Source organism: Schistocerca gregaria, chromosome 6 (assembly GCF_023897955.1).
Source record: "Schistocerca gregaria isolate iqSchGreg1 chromosome 6, iqSchGreg1.2, whole genome shotgun sequence".
Taxonomy (NCBI): Eukaryota; Metazoa; Arthropoda; class Insecta; order Orthoptera; family Acrididae; genus Schistocerca; species Schistocerca gregaria.
The window spans coordinates 435,840,331-435,860,918 of NC_064925.1; the positions used below are offsets into that span (position 1 = coordinate 435,840,331).

Consider the following 20,588-nt stretch of genomic DNA (forward strand, 5'->3'; position numbering starts at 1 on the left):
GGAAATCAGTAGCTTACAACAATAATACAGAAAACTGCTCTGTTAAAACAGTTGCATTCGTTTCATCACATCATCACTTTGCTTTCTACAGTGAATTAACAACATGAAATTAAAGCTCGAGCCATTGTGAATTACAGTTATTGTGCCACCCTTACCTAATGGTGTGTTTTTTTTGTTCCTTTTATTGTATGGTCTGTCCATGTTTTTGCAACATGACATGCACACAAACCCAGGTCTGGTCATGTCAGGCTATATGGGTGACCAAAACAGTTTTCTTGAACTGAGCAAAACATTGTTCAAACCAATCATGAATAACTAAGGCACAGTGATATGGTGTTTTGTCATTCATAAAAATTCTATCATTGTTTGGGAATATGGAGTCCATGAATAACCATTCCAGTAAATGATTGGTTCTGTTAGACCAGAGGGCCCATCTGTTCCATGTAAATACAGCCCACACCATTATAGATCCACCACCAGATTGCCCAGTGCCTTGTGGACAACTTGGGCCCATGGCTTTGTGGGGTCAGCACCACACTCAAGCCCTACTATCAGCTCTTACCAACTGAAATAGGGACTCATCTAACCAGGATACGGTTTTCAGTTGTGTGATGTCCAACCGATAGGGCCACAAGCCTGGGAGAGGCACTGCAGGCAATGTTGTGCTGTTAGCAAAGGCATTCGCATAAGTCATCTGCTGCCATTGCTCATTAATGCCAAATTTTGCCACACTGTCCTCACGGATGTATTCATCTTACATCCCATATTGATTTCCAGCTATTTAACACATTGTTGCATGTCTGTTAGTACTGACAATGCTACACAAACGCTTCTCCTCTCGGTCATTAAGTGAAGGCTGTTGGCCAATGTGTTGACCGTGGTGGGAGGTTGACAGGTAATGCCTGAAATTTGATATTCTTGGCTTACTGTTGACACTGTGGATCTCGGAATATTGAATTCCGTAACAATTTCTGAAATGGAGTGCCCCACACATCCAATTCCGACTAGCATTCAGCATTGAAAGTCTGCTAATTCCCATCATGTGGCCATAATCAAGTCTGAAACCTTTTTACATGAATAACCTGAGTACAAATGACAGCTCTGTCAATCACTGTCTTTTTTTACCTCATGTATGCGATACTAGTGCCTTCTGTATATTTTCATATCACTATCCCATGAATTTTGTCACCTCAGTGTACAGCGCTATGTACAAATGTGTTATTTTATGTGTACTACCATCTATAGGAAGTGGTCACTTTTCTTCCTTATGTGTTTACATGTACCAATTGCTCATCTTTGTGGCCGTCTTCCTTGGAATAGTTTTTGTACAGTTTTAAATCTTTATTCTTTACTAATCCTTGTTGTTTTCAAAATTTGTTTGCCTACAACTACACAATGCATCTGGAAACAACATAGGTTCTCTGCTCAGCACCCAGATACCTTTGTCACTTTGCCAATGGCACTTTCTTAGAACAGCATTTACTTTATGGATACGTAAGCAACAGTTAAAAAAAAATTCTTTCTCATTTTGTGGGAAAAATTGTGTTTGTGCATGATGAAAAAAATCTCAGTTTTCAATTGTCATTTATTCCATCAATTTCGAGTCTATTGCACATTATAAACATTAGTGGTGGTTTTCTCAAAAACAGAGGGATGCTGACCAAAAATATTTTAGTCTTTCATTTTAGCATGTACAAAAGTGACCTACCACCTATAGCTGAAGCAGTTAACTTTGTGTGAGGCCTTTCCCTTGTTAGAAGCTGAAGGGAAGTTTATTCATTGCATTGGAAATAATCATACAAATGCCTGCATATTACATATTGTTGGAATGACTCTCCATTTGTCCTCGCCTCTTGTTTTCCCCAGAATTTTAAGCAAATGAATGACCTATTGTTGCTTAATATTAGAGCTGGTCATGGACGGTGTTCACTGATGAGTAATTCAGAGTGTTCAAGGAGTGCACATCCGTTAGTTATCTGCAGTCCTATCATAGGAGGTGATGAGGAGAGTGAAATGGCATTAATCTGAGGAAAGGCAATAGATGGACATTAACACAAGCAGCTTTAAATGATTATTCTAAGAATATACCACAATCCCCCTATGTGTCACTCAGATAGGGGTCATGAGGATAAAATTAGAATGACTACTGCACGCACAGAGGCATTCCAGCAATCATTCTTCCCCTGCTCTATATGTGAATTGAATGAGTAGAATGGGACATATCCTCTGACATGCACTTCACGGTGGTCTTTAGAGTATAGATGTAGAGACATTTTCTGTTCTAATGTACTTTAATGTCAAAGGATAGCACCAAAAGCTAGCAAGTCTTCTTTCTTTTGTGTGTACCTAGTGGCAACTCAACACTTGTGCTTTTTGGTGAGTGATCTCCTTGAATCCAAAAGTCTTTACATTCTACAAGAACTTCCCTACAACATTTATACTTTACATCTGTGTCTACATCAACATGACTACTCTGCAGTCCAAACACAAGTGTTTGACAGAGGTCTTATCACACCACTTTCTGACTATTTCTCAACCATACCACACTCCGATAGCATGTGGAAAACATGAACTTCTAAATCTTCCCATGTGACCTCTGAGTTCTCTTATTTTATTTATTATTTCTCCCCATGTGTGGCAGTCAACAAAATATTTTGGCATTTGGAGGAGAAAATATGAGATCGAAATTTTTGGATGGAAAGGTCTTGCTGCAATGAAAAATGCCTTTGTTTTAATGATTGTTACCCCAAATTGCTTATCACATCTGTGACACACTCTCCCTTAGTTCACAACAATGCAAAATGACGTGCCCTTCTTTGAACTTTTTTTGGTGTCCTCTATCAATCCTACTTAGTAAGGACAACATACCAACCAGCAGTACTGCAGAATAGGATTAATGTAGTGTAGGAAGTCTCTTTAGCAGATTTGTTGCATCTTCTAAGTGTTCTGCCAGCAAAATGTGGTGTTTGGTTTTCCTTCCTCATAACATTTTCTGTGTGATGATTCAAATATAAGTTCTTCATTATTGTAAACCCTAGATATTTAGTTACATTGACTATCTTTAAATTTGTGTGATTTACTGTGTAACTGAAATGTAACAGAATTTGTGTAGCACTCATGTGGAGAACTTCACATATTATTGAAGAGGGTCAATTTCCACTTTTTGCATCACACAGATATCTTGTCTATATCTTGTCTAAATCATTTTGCAATCATGATGGTCTTCTAATGATTCTATTTCACAGTAAACTTCACTGTCATCAGCTAATGATCTAAGAGGGCTGTTCATATTGCCTTCGAAATTGTTTATATAGATTAAGAACAGCAGAGGACCTTTAACATTTCCTTGGGGTGTGTCACATATCACTTTGGTTGTGTGGGTAGTCCTGTGCCTCAAATGGATGAATTTATAATTTCTGCAATCATTTTAAATGATCCTACAAAGATTATTGTAATGATTGGGGGCTCAAGAACTGTTGTTTTTTTCTCTGCCCTGGACTTATTGTTTGCAAAATACAGAACAAAATTAATCATTTAATGAGATATTAAAAAATTCAAATTCTATGCAGTTTTATTCCCCACAGTTTTTAGCTGCCTGTGCTGGGGAAAAATTTGTCTCATCATATAGTACTAGCAATTGCAGAACAGCTTGTGAACCATGTGTTGCTGGCAGTATGACAGAAATAGACCACTATAATATGTCCAAGTTGTGAGGTCACTGGCCTCTTTCCTCCTTACTTATGAAGGAACACCAAAGCATTCAAAAGCTCCCATCACAACTCTTGATTTTATGAAATTCAATTGCTCTGCCATCTCTTGACACAGAAGTATCGGAAAAAAAAAAATTGTTTGTGGCTGAATATATATTGTGTGATGCATGGACAGGCAATAAAATGATCTACAGAGACAAAATATAAATAGTTCAGTAGTATAACAGAGGTCTAAGAAGAAACTGTATTGTATTATATGTATGTTTAAATTTAAGCTTTCTAGAAGTTCTTATAGTACGTGAATGAGCACCACCCATGATTTTACGCTCTTTTCAATAATGAAATAATTTACTGCAACAGGAGATACTTCATTACTTTTTACTTGAATGAAGTACAGTAGAATCAAAGGATACTTAAATCCAGGTATATTAGTAAAATAATTTTACAATGCTGTTTATGAACTATTTATTTTTATTAATTTGCAAATTTGTTTTAGATCTACAGAGATTTTTAGCTGACAATGTAGGACCTCATGTAATATGCTCAAAAAATAACAGAACCAAAATTCTGAATAGTTTCATTTGAAAAAATGAATTTGGCACTAGCATTTTGTTGCTTAAGAAACTTATGATAACATGCTTTTCCTAGTTGTATGAGGCTATAATGACTAGTTGTCAAAGTGAAAACAGATTGTCAATATTTCTAGCAAGTCAAAAGTATCTTAAGTGAAACAGATGTCTCATGTTGTACATGGAATTCCAGGAAACAACACTACACTGGGACCATGAAAGCTATCGATTTGAAATTCCTGCTCCTTTGTCAACTAGAGAAACTCAGAGGCTTGAATTTAAGTGGGGTGAGAAATCCATTTCTGGAAAACTTTTCTGTGGGTGGCATTGTTTATAATTCTAATATTCCTCCCTTGGGTCTCCCTCCCAAACCCTTGTTAAATGATGCAGTTCTGTCTCATACTCTTTCAACATCTAAAATTAGAAGACGAATCTTTGAAGCCAGTGGAAGTGTTCTTGGATGATCTTCTTTATGATGTGCGTTCAAATGTACCTTATTGCTACTAACACAGTAATAATACAAAATGCTAGTTTACAACAACACAGACAAATACAGGACACTCAAAAATACAGTTTCACAGTGGAAGCAAAGAAAAAACAAAGGTCACTGATGCTCATATCCATGCTGTACTATTGGATAACAGTGTGGTAACAATGTGTCCTATGTCTACTGCTCTGTTTCTGGTGTGTGGCGGGAAACAAGTTTAGCATTGGTGTTAGCAAGCCAACAGCATACTTTCTTCTCTAACAGGCTAAATGTCAAATTTCTCATAGACACCCAAAAATGCACAGTTTTGCAGCTGTGATGACATAGTTACAACGGCAGATGGGTACAGAGGGAAAGGAAAGAGCTGGTGTAGCTGGGTATGTGAAAAGGTATGAGCAAGGAAGAGCATACAGAAGTAAGCAGAAGAGAAGACAGGGAGGACAGATGGAGTGTAAGGGCGTTTGGAGAGACATAAGGGAGCCTTTAAAGTGATTGATATGTACTGTGTGCAGCATGTTCAATGGAATTTAAGATTATAACATCTTGGCTGTGGTCATTCATGTTAGCAGACAGCTTGTAACAGCTCAAATAAAACAACATTATGATTGGCAGATGTCATTGGTGCAGAAGTGCATTATTGGCTAATCTCCTCCCTTCGTGCCATGTAACCTGCCTTAAATGCCAAGGCTATTCAGGTGCCTAGAAAAACATCAACAAACTGGAAGTATGGAACCCAAGAAAGAGCTACAGTTGACTACCTGGCCCCTACCACTGCAATCACAAAATTATTTTAATTGAAGTATAATGATCATTCTCAAATAAAAAGTATGGATAGTGACTGCTAATGGTTTACTATAGTGTGGCTGTTTTTACAATGGGCCAATAGGAAATGGTAACAGAATTATAAATGAACTATTGATTGATTTTTTTAGCAGCTTTTGTGTTTACTAGTTATATATTTGCTTTTAGTTTCTACAGAACGTCTATAGAAGTTGGACATTTTGCTTAGTATCCAATAAGCAAATAATCTTATTTGTCAGCATTAAATAAGATCCTAGAGCAGAATTAGGAGTATCCAGTTTGCCATTTTGTGAAATGAAATTTCACATTATTTGCACACATTATTATTTCCATGTGTAGTATCATATTTGACATATCTTCACATCTATTAAAACATGTACCAGCATGAGAACTTTTCTATTATGAATATTCTCCAGTGTAACAAAGGCGTCAACACTTTTCTCAAATGCTATATATTGGTTTGGTGAATAAGTACATAAAATTTTTGTATAAGTTTACTAAACACAACAGATACACATAGTGGAGATTTAGTCAACAGTAATGTTTTCTCCTTTGTTATTTACAACAGTCTGCCAATGCTGGAATAACTTCTTGATTCCGTGACTGTAGGAATCAGGTGGTTTTGAGGTGAAGAACATGTTGAGCCACATTCGGAGCGCATTTCCATCCTGAAAGGAATTTCCTTTAAGGTTATTTGATAGAGAGCCATAAAGGTGAAAATCTGAGGGTGCGAGATCAGGTGAATAAGGTGGGTGGGGAATGACATCCCAACTCAACTCCTGTATAAAGTTTTTTGTGTCTAGCAGAATGTGAGCGGGCATTATTGTGGAGTAGTGTCACTTCATGCAATCTTCCTGTCTGTTGTTCTTGGATTGCATCTGTAAGATATCTCTGTTGTTGACAGTAAATGTCAGCAGTGATGCTTATGCCTTGGGGAAGCAATTCATAAGCACATCACGCCATCACTGTTTCACCAGATGCATAAGGTTACCTTTTGTAGATGCGCGTAGGCCTTCACACAGGGAGTTGCTACTTTGTTTGGAGTCAACCATTCCTTTCTTTTCCTTATGTTAGCATAAAGATGCCATTTCTCATTACCAGTATTGATACAAGATAGTAATGGTCAGTATTGCTCTGAGCTAATTGATAACGAGCAAGCAGAGATGCACATATGGCCACATACTGATATTTGTGATTTTGGTTTAGAGCATGTGGTACCCATACACCCAATTTTTAAATCTTCCCCATTGCTTGTAAATGTCATGTGATGGTGGAGTGATCACAGTTCATCGCATTTGCCAGTTCTTGAGCACTCTGTGGACTCGTATTCGGGAGGACGACGGTTCAATCCCGGCTCCAGCCATCCTGATTTAGGTTTTCCATGAGTTCCCTAAATCACTTGTGGCAAATGCCGGGATCGTTCCTTTGAAAGGGCACAGCAAATTTCGTTCCCCATCCTTCCCTCACCCGAGCTTGCACTCTGTCTCTAATGACCTCGTTGTCGACGGGACGTTAAACACTAATCTCCTCCTCCTCGAGCACTCTGGTATGTATCATTATGGGTTAATGTGTTTAAATGATCTTTGTCAAAACACAAAGGTCTTCCTGTGTATGGTGGGTCACTAATGTCAAAAAATCCTCCTCAAAGTGAGAAAACCATTTTTTTACCATGCTCTGTCCGAGGGCATTATCCCCATACACAGTTCAAATGTTTCTGCCTGCCTCCTGTGCTGTCACCTACCTATTGAAATCAAACAGAAGAATATATTGGAAATTGTTCCGATTTCTCCACTTGGCACTCTTATTTTCTAGTGTACATAGCTTCACCCACTACCTCCAAATGATGAAATGACAATACATACACTCAAATACCAAAAGTGAACTGCAAATAAAAAGTGACAGTCAATAAATAAATCCATAGCAACCACAATAAAAACGTGCAAAACAAAAACACTATGAACTTATGCATCAACCTAATGGTTCTTGTAGAGATTCTTTTTTATAAGTTAGCTTTCATGCTATACTGCTTATGGTATTCCTTTTGACTCAACCAACAACTAAGGTGGTACAATGGTTGAGGAACTAGATTTCAGATTTAGGTTTCTTGTGATATCATCCAATCTGTTCAAGAGAATGCCAGAACAGTATTTCCAGTCCAAATTTTGCTCAGGTCCTAATGACCTGTCATACAAAGCCCTCTGAACTCCAGACTTATTCCTGTTATAGAAGGAAAATCATTTTAACACTAATTTTGACACACCTAGCCAGTGAAGTAGAGGGGGGAGAAAATAAAGAAATATGAATTGGATAAAAATTTCTAATGTGGCAGTTTATAACTGCATGAATCTATGCAGTGCAAATGACATATGTTTGTTATAGTTTTTTCCCTTTTTCATTTCACACTCCAACAACTGTCTTTGTACATGACTTATGAGACAAAATTATTTGATCTATACTATGTTCCAGAGATTATACTATTGATAACCATGATAATATTAAGTGTGACACAATATCTATAAAATGGTAATAGACATATGAAATTCTGAACTGTGAGTGTATCTTCATTGTGACATTCACAAATGTTGATAACCTGCCTCCAGAAACATGGTCACATACACATGGTACTGCAATGTTGCTTGTTCCAGAGGTACCTACTTTTAACCCTGGTGGTGAAAGAAATTTTCATTTTTTATATTTGACAAGCTGAAGAGAGATGTTCAGCACTTTTTAATCGCCAGACTGTGTAAATATTCCATATTAAATGCCGAGCCTATCTGCAGTCTTTCATGCAATGTGGGTTTGCGATGCTGTTGGTTTCGATATGCCCATAGATGCTGGTACTATCTGAGAGGAATTGGCTGTATGCTGGCAGTGGGTTTCATACTCACACTTCATTTCATTTCATGCACATCATTACCAACAATCAAGCGAATATATTTTTGAGATAAAATAATATGCTTTTTGCATATTCCTGGTGTATACCATGAACTGGGTAGCTTACAAAAGTCTGTTACGATAGTTGTGGGAACAGACTGATCTGCAATATAGCAATACAGCCAAAGATTTAGGTTTTTTTGTTCACAACATTCCCTTCATAACAAGTGAAACCTGTTTTGCGATTGTCCCGCAATTTCTAATCTTTAACAGTGCCGATATATACATCATGTTCAAGAAACTTTACTAATGACTACAATCACAAGTTAACTTAATAAATTTTCTATCACATATTAGAGAAATTTCAGTATACTTTGACATATTACTTACATAGCTGTCATATTTTCCGTTTTTATTATTTGCTTAAAGACTAGTTCAGCACCACTATTCATTAACCTATACAGTTTTTATCTTACTTTGTACTCCTTGACTGTGTGACCCTCATGCCAAAAGTCACAATAAATAAACAAAAAAATAATACTTGGTATTCCATTAATCTGTGTAAATTCTGAGCCACTTCAGATTGTTTATTCTTTGGATCTGTGATGTAGCCTCCTGACACTTTCACCTGATATTATACATAACAAAATTTATTTAGTGCACCAACGCAGTTTATGTTAATTTCCAATTTGCATTCTGTATGCATCACAGCTGTATTAATTGCAGCTTTCGCATAATTTCCCCATAGTTTCAAAATTGAAGTTAAGTAAGAGGATTCGTATTGTAATGGAAAGGTACGTTTAGATTTGCTAGTGGTAGTTACATGTTTACTACATGATAGTGAGAACTAAATAACCAGATATGTCTGTTCAATATTATCTCACATAGGACAATTTCTTACCACTAATTAACAATGTTTTAAGTGTCCAATTCACATGGTGTAGAATTGTAATGTGCCTGACATACATCCATAACCTTTAATGAAATACTGAAACTGAACTGGTCATTATCATCTCCACAGTAAAGTTTGTGGATTTCATCTTGGAGACATTAGCTGTACCAAATTTCACATTTTCGATAGACATATTGTACAGGAGAGCACAAAACACTACAGAGCATTTAATTTGATATGTGACTCTCCTTTTAATTTTTTAAAAAATATTTATCTGTATATTGAAGAATCTTAGAGTAATCAAGGCAGGTTCATTTTATAGTGATACTTTGTTGTTTCTCATGTGTATTAACATGTCACCCTTTCAGTATTTTTTTATTTGCAACCAGTTAGACCATTTACATAATGCATATTCTCAACATGCATATTTGTCGACTCAAAATTCAAAAGTATGGATGCACATTTGTAAAGAGAGTTGGTTTCATGCCAATTAAATCACCAAAAAACTGAACCCTCTACACTGGGCACTGTTTGAATGAAATGGAGTTGTCTTGGTGTTCTGATATTGAATGGAATTATCTCAGTATCATCTTATTTACAAATAACCTTCGGGAACAACCGAGCGACTTTCTAATCAAACACTGAAACAGAATTTACAGAACAATAGAAAAACACACATACACATTCATATATGCACATCTCACAAACACGGCCACTGTCATCTCCAAGAGAGTGTGTGTGTGTGTGTTTTTCTAAATCTGATAAAGGAATTTGTCTCATAGTTTAGTCTACTCTTAAATGTTTCCTTAAAATTGCTTGTCTGCTACTCTATATGTCTTCAGTGTAGTGAGTATCATTCTGTCCTAGTCCATATTGTTCTTCCATCCCAGATTTTCAGTTGTTTGAAATTGAGGTAACATGTAGATAATCTAATCAAGTAGTTCAGTTCGGTGAGTTTTGTTCTTAATAACATCATTGTGTTGATTTGAAGAAAGTGTTGGCTAACTTTTCATGTTTTTCACTTGTTGTTATCTTTTGGAATTACTTCTAAGGCAGTGTATTTAAAGTGAAGAAAGTGTTTATCCAACAAAAGTGAGAATGAAGAATATTGCACAATGTAAATCAACATGCATCTAGCAGAAACCTTTTTAAGAATATGTGAGTGCTTACATTCACTTCCAGTACATTGACTTCATAATGGTTGTTGTTGCTGACAATAAAAATCAGTCTCCTCTGAATTGGGAATTACGCAATCACAATGCAAATTCATGTTGAGGTTATGTGCACTGGTGGGAAGATAATCAACAAGCCCCTGTCTAATATAAAGCAAAAAATTGGAAATTCTCATGAATTCAAAAGAAAACTGCAAGTATGTCTTATTAGCCACTCTGCACACAAATTATCAGAATATATAGATTCATGCTTTGAAAAGTTCTGTTAGTTACATGACAAATAGCAATATTCATTATAAATCTGCATAAAAATTAGTAATGTACTGTAAATAGGACTCAGCATTTACAGATATAGGTAAGTATTTTCTTTGTAAAATACCACTTTTAATCAAGTACTTATGAAGCTTCCAGTAACAGATAAATAGCATATATCAAGCATAACAGAGAGACGGCATCTTTTTTTGAAAGTAGCAATTTTCTTTCCAATCTACTTGATTAAATTGTGCTCACATAAACATGACTAACATGCTATAATATAGTGATACTTTATTGTTAATACATCATGCAGATTAAGTTTCTATGATTTCTTCATCATTCATTAATGTATATCTTGACATAGTCCACCTCCCTGTAAAGGTTCTTCTTGTTGATGGGGTCTATGGAACATGTGAATGAATGACTAAGTGAATGAACACCAGACACACAAATTTTCATGCACTGACAGTGATATAAGTTTATGCACAAGGCAACAGCTTTAAAACATGATAATGTGCAGTAAAGCATTTAGTTGTAATTACTCCCAAAAAAGTTCCCCTACATATACATAAATTTCCCTGTTTTATTTCTTACGCAGAAGTTACTTTTTTAGGCAACAACCCCAGTAAAAAATATCAATATACTGAGTACAAGAAAAACACAAAGCACATATTCATACTCCACAACTTATTATCTCATGATTGTGATACTGCATGCCACTACATATATGACTTGCTTAATTTCCATTTAATTTTGTTTAAAGCTGATGTGTCCTTAATAAAATAGTTATACATATGCCATAGTCTTGATGATGTGTTAAATTTGGACAGATGGACACAGAGAATCCTTAAAAATATTTAAATATTTTAGCAACTTACATTTTTCTGTAATTGAAACTATTGCTAACACTGCTATTGTTATTGTTATTATAAACTGTTACTTAAAAACCGTCTTGATTGCAAATTCTTTTTTTTATTCATATGACCGGTTTCGGTTCATACAGAGCCATCTTCAGATCTGTAAAAATAATGATACTAATTTACTATTTCACAGAAGCAAATCTTTTTCATCCATCTAATCAACATCAAATGTACCAGAGCGTACCTGATATTTCAGTTACAGGAGTAACCCGTCCAAATCCAGCAATTTTCACATGGTATATCACATAAAATTGGTTGGCAGAGTGCACGTCATTTATATTAATTATAACACTATTACCGACAGGTGGCGTCTGGTACATTTGTTACATTCCATTTGCACATACTGTATTCAGTAGATCTTTTTTTTAATTAAAAATACTTAATTAAAATATGCAGATGTCAAGATTAAAATCTGTACTTGTCAGCACTAAAAACCAGTAAAATTATCATTTTTATACCATCTAAAATACATAGGGCGATTTATTTATCTATGGTGATGGTGTGAACTTGTTTTCCTCTACGGTCTGCTTCCGTAGTTCCCGCCATTTCGGTGTTGTGCACCTCCTGTATGGCCCTCTTGCCTGCGGCAATGGACATCAGACGACTGAGCAGACCGCGGCACAACACCGAAATGGCGGGAACTACGGAAGCAGACCGTAGAGGAAAACAAGTTCACACCATCACCATAGATATATAAATCGCCCTATGTATTTTAGATGGTATAAAAATGATAATTTTACTGCTTTTTAATGCTGACAAGTACAGATTTTAACCTTGACATCTACATATTTTAATTAAGTATTTTTAATGAAAAAAAAGATCTACTGAATACAGTATGTGCAAATGGAATGTAACAAATGTACCAGATGCCACCTGCCGGTAATAGTGTTATAATTAATATAAATGATGTGCACTCTGCCAACCAATTTTATGTGACGTAGCATGTGAAAATTGCTGGCTTTGGACAGGTTACTCCTGTAACTGAAATATCGGGTACGCTCTGGTACATTTGTTGTTGATTAGATAGGATGAAAAAGATTTGCTTCCGTGAAATAGTAAATCAGTATCATTATTTTTACAGGTCTGAAGATGGTTCTGAATGAACCGAAACTGGTCATATGAATTTAAAAAAAAAAAAATTGCAATCAAGACGGTTTTTAAGTAACATTATAAAATTGCTGATTGCTGTTATCCCATAAGACATTATGTCTGTTTTTGCAAAGTTATTATAAACATTAATTGGCTCTCTGTCAAGTAGTGTTTATGAATAGAAAAGTTCAAATTTCCATCCAGTGATTCGTATTTAGGTTTTCCCTGATATCCTTCAATAATTTAAGATGAAAACAGGGGTAGATCATACAGCAAGGCCGTGGCCAGTGTCCCTTTCTCATCCTTGTCCAGTAGAGTTAGTACTCCAAATGCTCCATCTTCTCTGATGACTTTAAGTTCTAACCTATGTACCTTTGTTCTTTTCTGCTTTCTTGTTGGGAAGTAATACCATTGTTTTCATTACAGTTCATGAAGTCATCAGGCAATATCCTCTTACAGCCTGCCCTGTCTTTAGACAGCTCAGATGATGGACAATGTTAATTTTAACTCTATTGGAGGATTAGAGGAAAATATACAGTACTTGAAGGATGCCATCTTGCTCCCCTGGAGGAACCAAAATATATTTAAAAGATTTCATGTTAAACCTCCACGAGGAGTTTTGTTCCATGGTCCGCCAGGTAACATTCAAATGTAGTAGTATCTCTAATATGTTTAATATGATATTAGATCTTAGCTCTTCATCATTTTTTCTTCATTGTTCAGGAACAGGAAAGACTCTGACTGCAGCAGCTTTAGCCAATGAATGCAAAAGAAATAGGAAGAAGGTGTCCTTTTTCCATCAGAATGGAGCAGAGTGCCTCACCATGTGGCTTGGTGAATCTGAGAGAAAAATAAGGGAGCTGTTCAAAAATGTAAGCAAACTTTGTCACATACTCAAGAAATTTTTGCCCGGTCTTTTAATACTTTTGTATGGCATTATTTTGGCAGATATGTGCTGTACACTGCTAAAAGTTCTTGTAAATTATATTTAATATATTTCATAACTTTAGGGACCTTAAGTTAATTATACTTGGGAAACAGCCTACATTTATTTTAGTCTCACTATATATTCTTACTGCATTCATCTCTACATTCGTACTTCCCAAGCTACCATAAGATGAGTGGTAAATTACTAAAGGACATCCTCCTATTTCAGTTATGGAGGTTGCAATTTCTCTTGAGCTGGGTTTTTAGTGGCCAATGGGTGTGTCTTTCCACCCCCACATATTCTGCTTTCCATCTTTTGTCTCAAAACAACAAGATGAGTATATAAAGCTTGTGATACTTTACATTTTGTTCTACATTATTGCTGACCACAGCGTGTGCTTATCATTTTATTTGAATACCACTTCCTCTTTCATCAGATTAATTTTTTAAGCATTAAATTGCATATGCAATGGACGTACAACACAAAACCAAGGGAAGGGTTTCACTACAGAATGTCATATCTAGTATGGACAGAAAACCATGCCACTCTGCACAACTGCAAAGAGGTTCAATGTGGTGCTGGTATATAAAAAAAGGCTTGTTCAAGCACACTCTTTTTGGACAGGGTTACTCACTACTGAGCCAGAATGAGACAGTAGTGCACCGACACGAGATCTGTAATTCTGTTGTTAATATTAGAGTCACAAATCACTGTGACTGTAACTTCCAGGTTAGGGATATATTTATTAATATTCTATCTTCTCTCACAATAGTTTTATTTTATAGTTACTGTCCAATGTGTTTTTGAGCTATAACTCCATTTTCATGGACTGTATAGACATAATGGGCGTTACATCTTCTTCAGTTTCTCACCTTCATTTGACCATTTGCCATCTTTCTTATGCATTGATGAAAAAATTCCACATTTGCAAATACATTCTGAACAATTTAGCATCTTTATGACAGTACTACATGATGAATCATGTCTTTCCAAATGTAAGTGAACAATCATTGAGGTCTTTACTTGATTACTTTGAAGAGATACGTCAGAGGTGTAAATGGATCCAAAAAATGCAATGTTTACCTGTCGATCTTTCGATGACACTACAGTCTCACTATATATTATTACCACATTCACCACTACAATTGTACTTCACAAGCTATCTTAATACATGTGGCAAATTACTATTGTCGTTGTTGTTGTTGTGTCTATTAGTATGTCCTATTTCTGTTATGGAGGTAGCAATTAAACCTGATCTGGATTTTTTGTGGCCAATGAATGTGTCTTTCCACTTCCTTACATTCTGATTTCCAGCTTTCTTCTCATCAAAACAAGGAGCTGAGTACATAAAGCATGAGATACAGGGTGTTTCAAAAATGACCGGTATATTTGAAACGGCAATAAAAACTAAACGAGCAGTGATAGAAATAAACCGTTTGTTGCAATATGCTTGGGACAACAGTACATTTTCAGGCGGATAAACTTTCAAAATTACAGTAGTTACAATTTTCAACAACAGATGGCGCTGCAAGTGATGTGAAATATATAGAAGACAACGCAGTCTGTGGGTGCGCGATTCTGTACGTCGTCTTTCTGCTGTAAGTGTGTGCTGTTCACAACGTGCAAGTGTGCTGTGGACAACATGGTTTATTCCTTAGAACAGAGAATTTTTCTGGTGTTGGAATTCCACCGCCTAGAACACAGTGTTGTTGCAACAAGACGAAGTTTTCAACGGGGGTTTAATGTAACCAAACGACCGAAAAGCGATACAATAAAGGATCTGTTTGAAAAATTTCAACGGGCTGGGAACGTGAAGGATGAATGTGCTGGAAAGGTAGGGCGACCGCATACGGCAACCACAGAGGGCAACGTGCAGCTAGTGCAGCAGGTGATCCAACAGCGACCTCGGGTTTCCGTTTGCCGTGTTGCAGCTGCGGTCCAAATGACGCCAACGTCCACGTATCGTCTCATGCGCCAGAGTTTACACCTCTATCCATACAAAATTCAAATGCGGCAACCCCTCAGCGCCGCTACCATTGCTGCATGAGAGACATTTGCTAACGATATAGTGCACAGGATTGATGACGGCAATATGCATGTGGGCAGCATTTGGTTTACTGACGAAGCTTATTTTTACCTGGACGGCTTCGTCAATAAAGAGAACTGGAGCATATGGGGAACCGAAAAGCCCCATGTTGCAGTCCCATCGTCCCTGCATCCTCAAAAAGTACTGGTCTGGGCTGCCATTTCTTCCAAAGGAATCATTGGCCCATTTTTCAGATCCAAAACGATTATTGCATCACGCTATCTGGACATTCTTCGTGAATTTGTGGCGGTACAAACTGCCTTAGATGACACTGCGAACACCTCGTGGTTTATGCAAGATGGTGCCCGGCCACATCGCACGGCCGACGTCTTTAATTTCCTGAATGAATATTTCAATGATCGTGTGATTGCTTTGGGCTATCCGAAACATACAGGAGGCAGCGTGGATTGGCCTCCCTATTCGCCAGACATGAACCCCTGTGACTTCTTTCTGTGGAGACACTTGAAAGACCAGGTGTACCGCCAGAATCCAGAAACAATTGAACAGCTGAAGCAGTACATCTCATCTGCATGTGAAGCCATTCCGCCAGACACGTTGTCAAAGGTTTCGGGTAATTTCATTCAGAGACTAAGCCGTATTATTGCTACGCATGGTGGATATGTGGAAAATATCGTACTATAGAGTTTCCCAGACCGCAGCGCCATCTGTTGTTGACAATTGTAACTACTGTAATTTCGAAAGTTTGTCTGCCTGAAAATGTACTGTTGTCCCAAGTTTGTTGCAACAAACGGTGTATTTCTATCGCTGCTCGTTTAGTTTGTATTGCCGTTTCAAATATACCGGTCATTTTTGAAACACCCTGTATTTTACATTTTATTCTGCATTGTTATTGACCACAACACGTGCTTGTCATTTTGATTTGGATAACAATTTTTTTAGTGTTAAGTTGCATCCACACTTGATGTGCTACACACACAAAATCAAGGAAAGTGGTTCCGTGCAGCATGCCATATCCAATGTGGACTAGAAATGGACAAAACTGTTCTTTTCAGAGATTAGATCAGATCTGATGACTCAGTGGAATAAACTAGTTCTTTTTCATAACTGGTCACTCACCATTCAGTCACAAAAATAAGTAAAAGGAAGGTACACCACCTCTTTAATTTAGGTCGCTAAACCTGTATTCTTATCTGATTTGGCCCTATTTTGAAAGAAAACATGAAGAGAAGCAATAATTTTGTGTTATGTCGCTAGTAATTTTCAGATACAAAAGTTTTAAGTTTTGTCCACAGCAATAGTTGTAAATATTACAACAAAATATTAAATATTTTTCATCAAGTGGAAAATCTGTATGAATGAAGACTGATTCTTGTTATACTTTGATATTTTTATTGAAAAAAAGCACAATATAACAATCAACACAAATGTAATTGAAGTGTATCGCCTTTATCATTTACAGTCAGTATTATCATATCTGATCCCATAAAAGAGAAATTAATCATTATTGTCATTTGTGAATAAAATTTGACCCATTTTAGTTGATGAGAGTCTCTTTTTCTTCTCAGTGCATATTTGTCCTGTTTTTGAAAATATTTGTTCACAGGCTACTGATATTGCTGTGACACATAATAAATACTTTTAGAAACAATTGAGAGAGTATTGGACACAGCATTTTTTTTTGTTTCCCACCAGTTTAAGGAATTACTGTTTCTAGGCAAATATCCCTGCACAAATATTTGTCCAATTTGACAATTATTGCATTTTCTGGGTTGTGACTTGCTAGAAGGTGACAAATATTTTGATTGAACTCCTACCAGGCTGAAGAAGTCTCGTGCGTAATGGTGGTAACTAGTTGAGACATGAGCTCTGTTTTTCCTTATTGAACAACCAATGTTTTCATTTCTGCAAGAGCCTTCATGTAGCAGGCCTGAAATGTTTTGCCATCTGAAAATCCTTGCCTTTGAATTGGGGGTCCAGTAATGTTGCCTGACTAATCATTTCATTGCTGGATATAACACCAAACCACTCTGACAACCTTTTAAATAAATTATCAACCATTGACTTTGTTTCTTGAGTATATTCTTTATTTTTGCCTTTAAAAGGTTTGAGCTGCCATTCCATTAATCTTGGCAAGATTTTCATTATTGAAACTGAGACTGTTTTCTGTGAGGGCACCTCTTTGGTTACCTCATCAAAAACTTTCAAGATCTGTGAAGCTTATTACATTATATACCAGTCTGTGTCTTTTAAGTTTAAGGTGATCAATTTTCCACCTAAAATAGTGAGGTAAGAAATTATGGGATCTTTATTTAAGGTAAATCTTTTCAACGTTTAGTAAGTAGTTCCATCTGGCTGGCACATCATTTTTTTAATTTCAGTCAGTCTTTTTTTAAATTTACTTGTATTTCAGCAAGTTTGCTTAAAGTAAAGGTTTTCTGCTTAAGAAACACAAAAACTCATTTAAACTCATCAACAGTTTTCTGAATGGACTTCTGAATCGCGTATTTTGATGTAGTATTTGGGATAACAGACTTTATGCATTTGGGAGGTGTCTTCTGCAATCTGTCCATCTTTGAATTGTGAGCACTCAAAAGGTATGAATTTAGTTCACTCTTCTCAAACTAATGTTACTTGCACTCATCCATGCCTCAGACGCACAGCAGACTACCTTTTTGTTCGCCAAAAATTTTTAATTTTTACCGAAAATCATTTTTAAAAGCTGTACATCTAAAGGTATACATTTACTTAATGTGAACAGCTTTATAATATTTAAAAAATTGCTTATTGCTTGTTATAAATGAAAAGCCCAAAGGAGATAAATCAGAACTTGGTCCAGAACCTGATGACTCTGATGCGCTGGATAGTGCTTGAGACCCAATTTCTCTTTTTTCTCAAGCTGGAAGCATACATCGGTGAGAACAGTTCACAAGAAATGATTTATCGAATTTCTGCATCGATTGATGGTGATCTATATTGGCTTCCTGTTCCCCATTGTTCCAGAGGCACTGTAGGATGCTTCGATTTTAGATGTCTCTTCAGGTTTGATGATGAGCCAGAAGCCATTACTATTATCTGCTGACAGTAGTGGCATTTTCCTTTCTCTTCCAATTTTGGTAAAATGGCACCAAACATTGCTCGTAATTCTTCTAGGCAATGGCAATGTGGATAACATATTGTCATGCAGCACTGGAAGTACACTGGTAAAATTAAAACATTTGCTATTAACACAGCCATTTTACATTGTAAAAGCTTGAAGTGAGAACAAATATATGTGCAGCACATTCTGTAATCAAAAGTTATAGAGTAGGATGTAGGAAGTTGTGATCTGCGAAACCTAGAACCACAATCGTGAAGTTTGTATCACATACGAAAAGGTCTGAAACAGTCATAGTGATTAAGGAACTCATGAAGGCAAGCCTGACAATATGCGAGACTTTCACTGTTGAAAGACAAAAATTTTGAATAATGTGATATCGGAATTTGGACTACATAGCATGTGAACAAGAGATGATTGGGTAATGGTGCAGATAAAGACTGGAAAAGAACAGTGCAGATGAACTCCAAAGTATGGAGCTATGAACGTGTCTACTCGTGCAGCCACAATTCTACCATTGGGCTTGCATTGTTACTGTAGAACATAGTTGGCCATAACTTTCAACTCATTTTGACGAACTCCACCATATATTTCAGAATATCGACATCCATGTCCTCCTCCTAATGAACTTGGACACCAGGCCCAAGCCAAGCATTCTCTCTAGTTCCCTACATATAGACTTCACTCTCCTAAGACATCACAGAAGCAACAGATGAGGAGGTGGTGTAGTGGCATACAAACACTTTGACTTATTACCGATCATGCTACTCACATCCAATACTAATTTAGACAAACAAGACAAATATATGTTCATAAATATCAAACAGAAATTTGCCTAATGTGAACCCTCCACAGACCTCCGACTATAGGGGGAATAGCCTGTTTCAAAACTGACCTTTCAAAATTCAATTCAACTTAGGATCATACAAATAATGCTAGGAACACTAACATAAATAATCTGCCTCTTCACTGTCAAATTTAAGTGTGTAGTTTCTTCTTCAAATGCAACAGTATTTCAGCTTCCACCTAGCCATAATGCAGCCTATAGTCAGGCCCCCATACATATATTTGCCACGAAATCCACAAGCAAAGATGTTCAAACCTGGAGTATCAGCTCACAGCATCATTACCAAACTAACTCTGTTACATAAGAAAATGCTCCCCCAAAGATAGGAAACCTGAATGGAAAACCTGCACCTTGGCTAACAGAAGAGCTAAAACAGTCCATGAATGTCAGAGACACTGTACATTGGACTCACGAACGACCTCCTACCCTTGAAAATAAAATTGATTACATTCAGAAAGCAAACTGAGATAAACAATAAATAAGACATGCCAAGACACTAAGATAAAACATAAAGATAAAACATAAAGACCAGATGCTCTATAGAAAAGCTTGTGTGACCTAGGGAAGAGTAGGCAAGGTAGGAGCTGCAGCTGATCCCATTGTCCCGATCAAGGAAATAAAGTAGTGCTTGACTTTAGCAATAACCTTTACTGAACTGTAAACAAAACATAGACTTACTGATTATTTTTGAGGGGTAAATGACAGTAGTTGCGAAAATTTCTTTCTTGAGCTGACAATGCTGTTGAAAAATCCTTCAGCTCTGCATTTACTGTACAGGATGGTGTCACAGACCAAATACTCAAGCTTATTGTTGATCCACTACTGATCACAATAACTGCTGCTCCCCAGATCTTGAAGTTCTTTCCTGCACAACACAGTAGAAACACTTGTTCCCATTGGAAT

The 20,588-nt window shown here is 36.6% G+C and overlaps 1 protein-coding gene across 1 annotated transcript in view; it reads left to right on the forward strand.

The window, feature by feature from the left end:
* Positions 1 to 8,978: 8,978 nt before the first annotated feature.
* Positions 8,979 to 20,588, forward strand: part of LOC126278292 (ATPase family AAA domain-containing protein 2-like) — a 115,495-nt gene continuing 103,885 nt past the window's right edge. Inside the window, exons 1-3 of the mRNA XM_049978303.1 lie at positions 8,979 to 9,235; positions 13,196 to 13,407; positions 13,493 to 13,641. Of these exons, the coding sequence (XP_049834260.1) occupies positions 13,254 to 13,407; positions 13,493 to 13,641 (303 nt within the window). The 5' untranslated portion in view covers positions 8,979 to 9,235; positions 13,196 to 13,253. The remainder of the gene's footprint in view (positions 9,236 to 13,195; positions 13,408 to 13,492; positions 13,642 to 20,588) is intronic.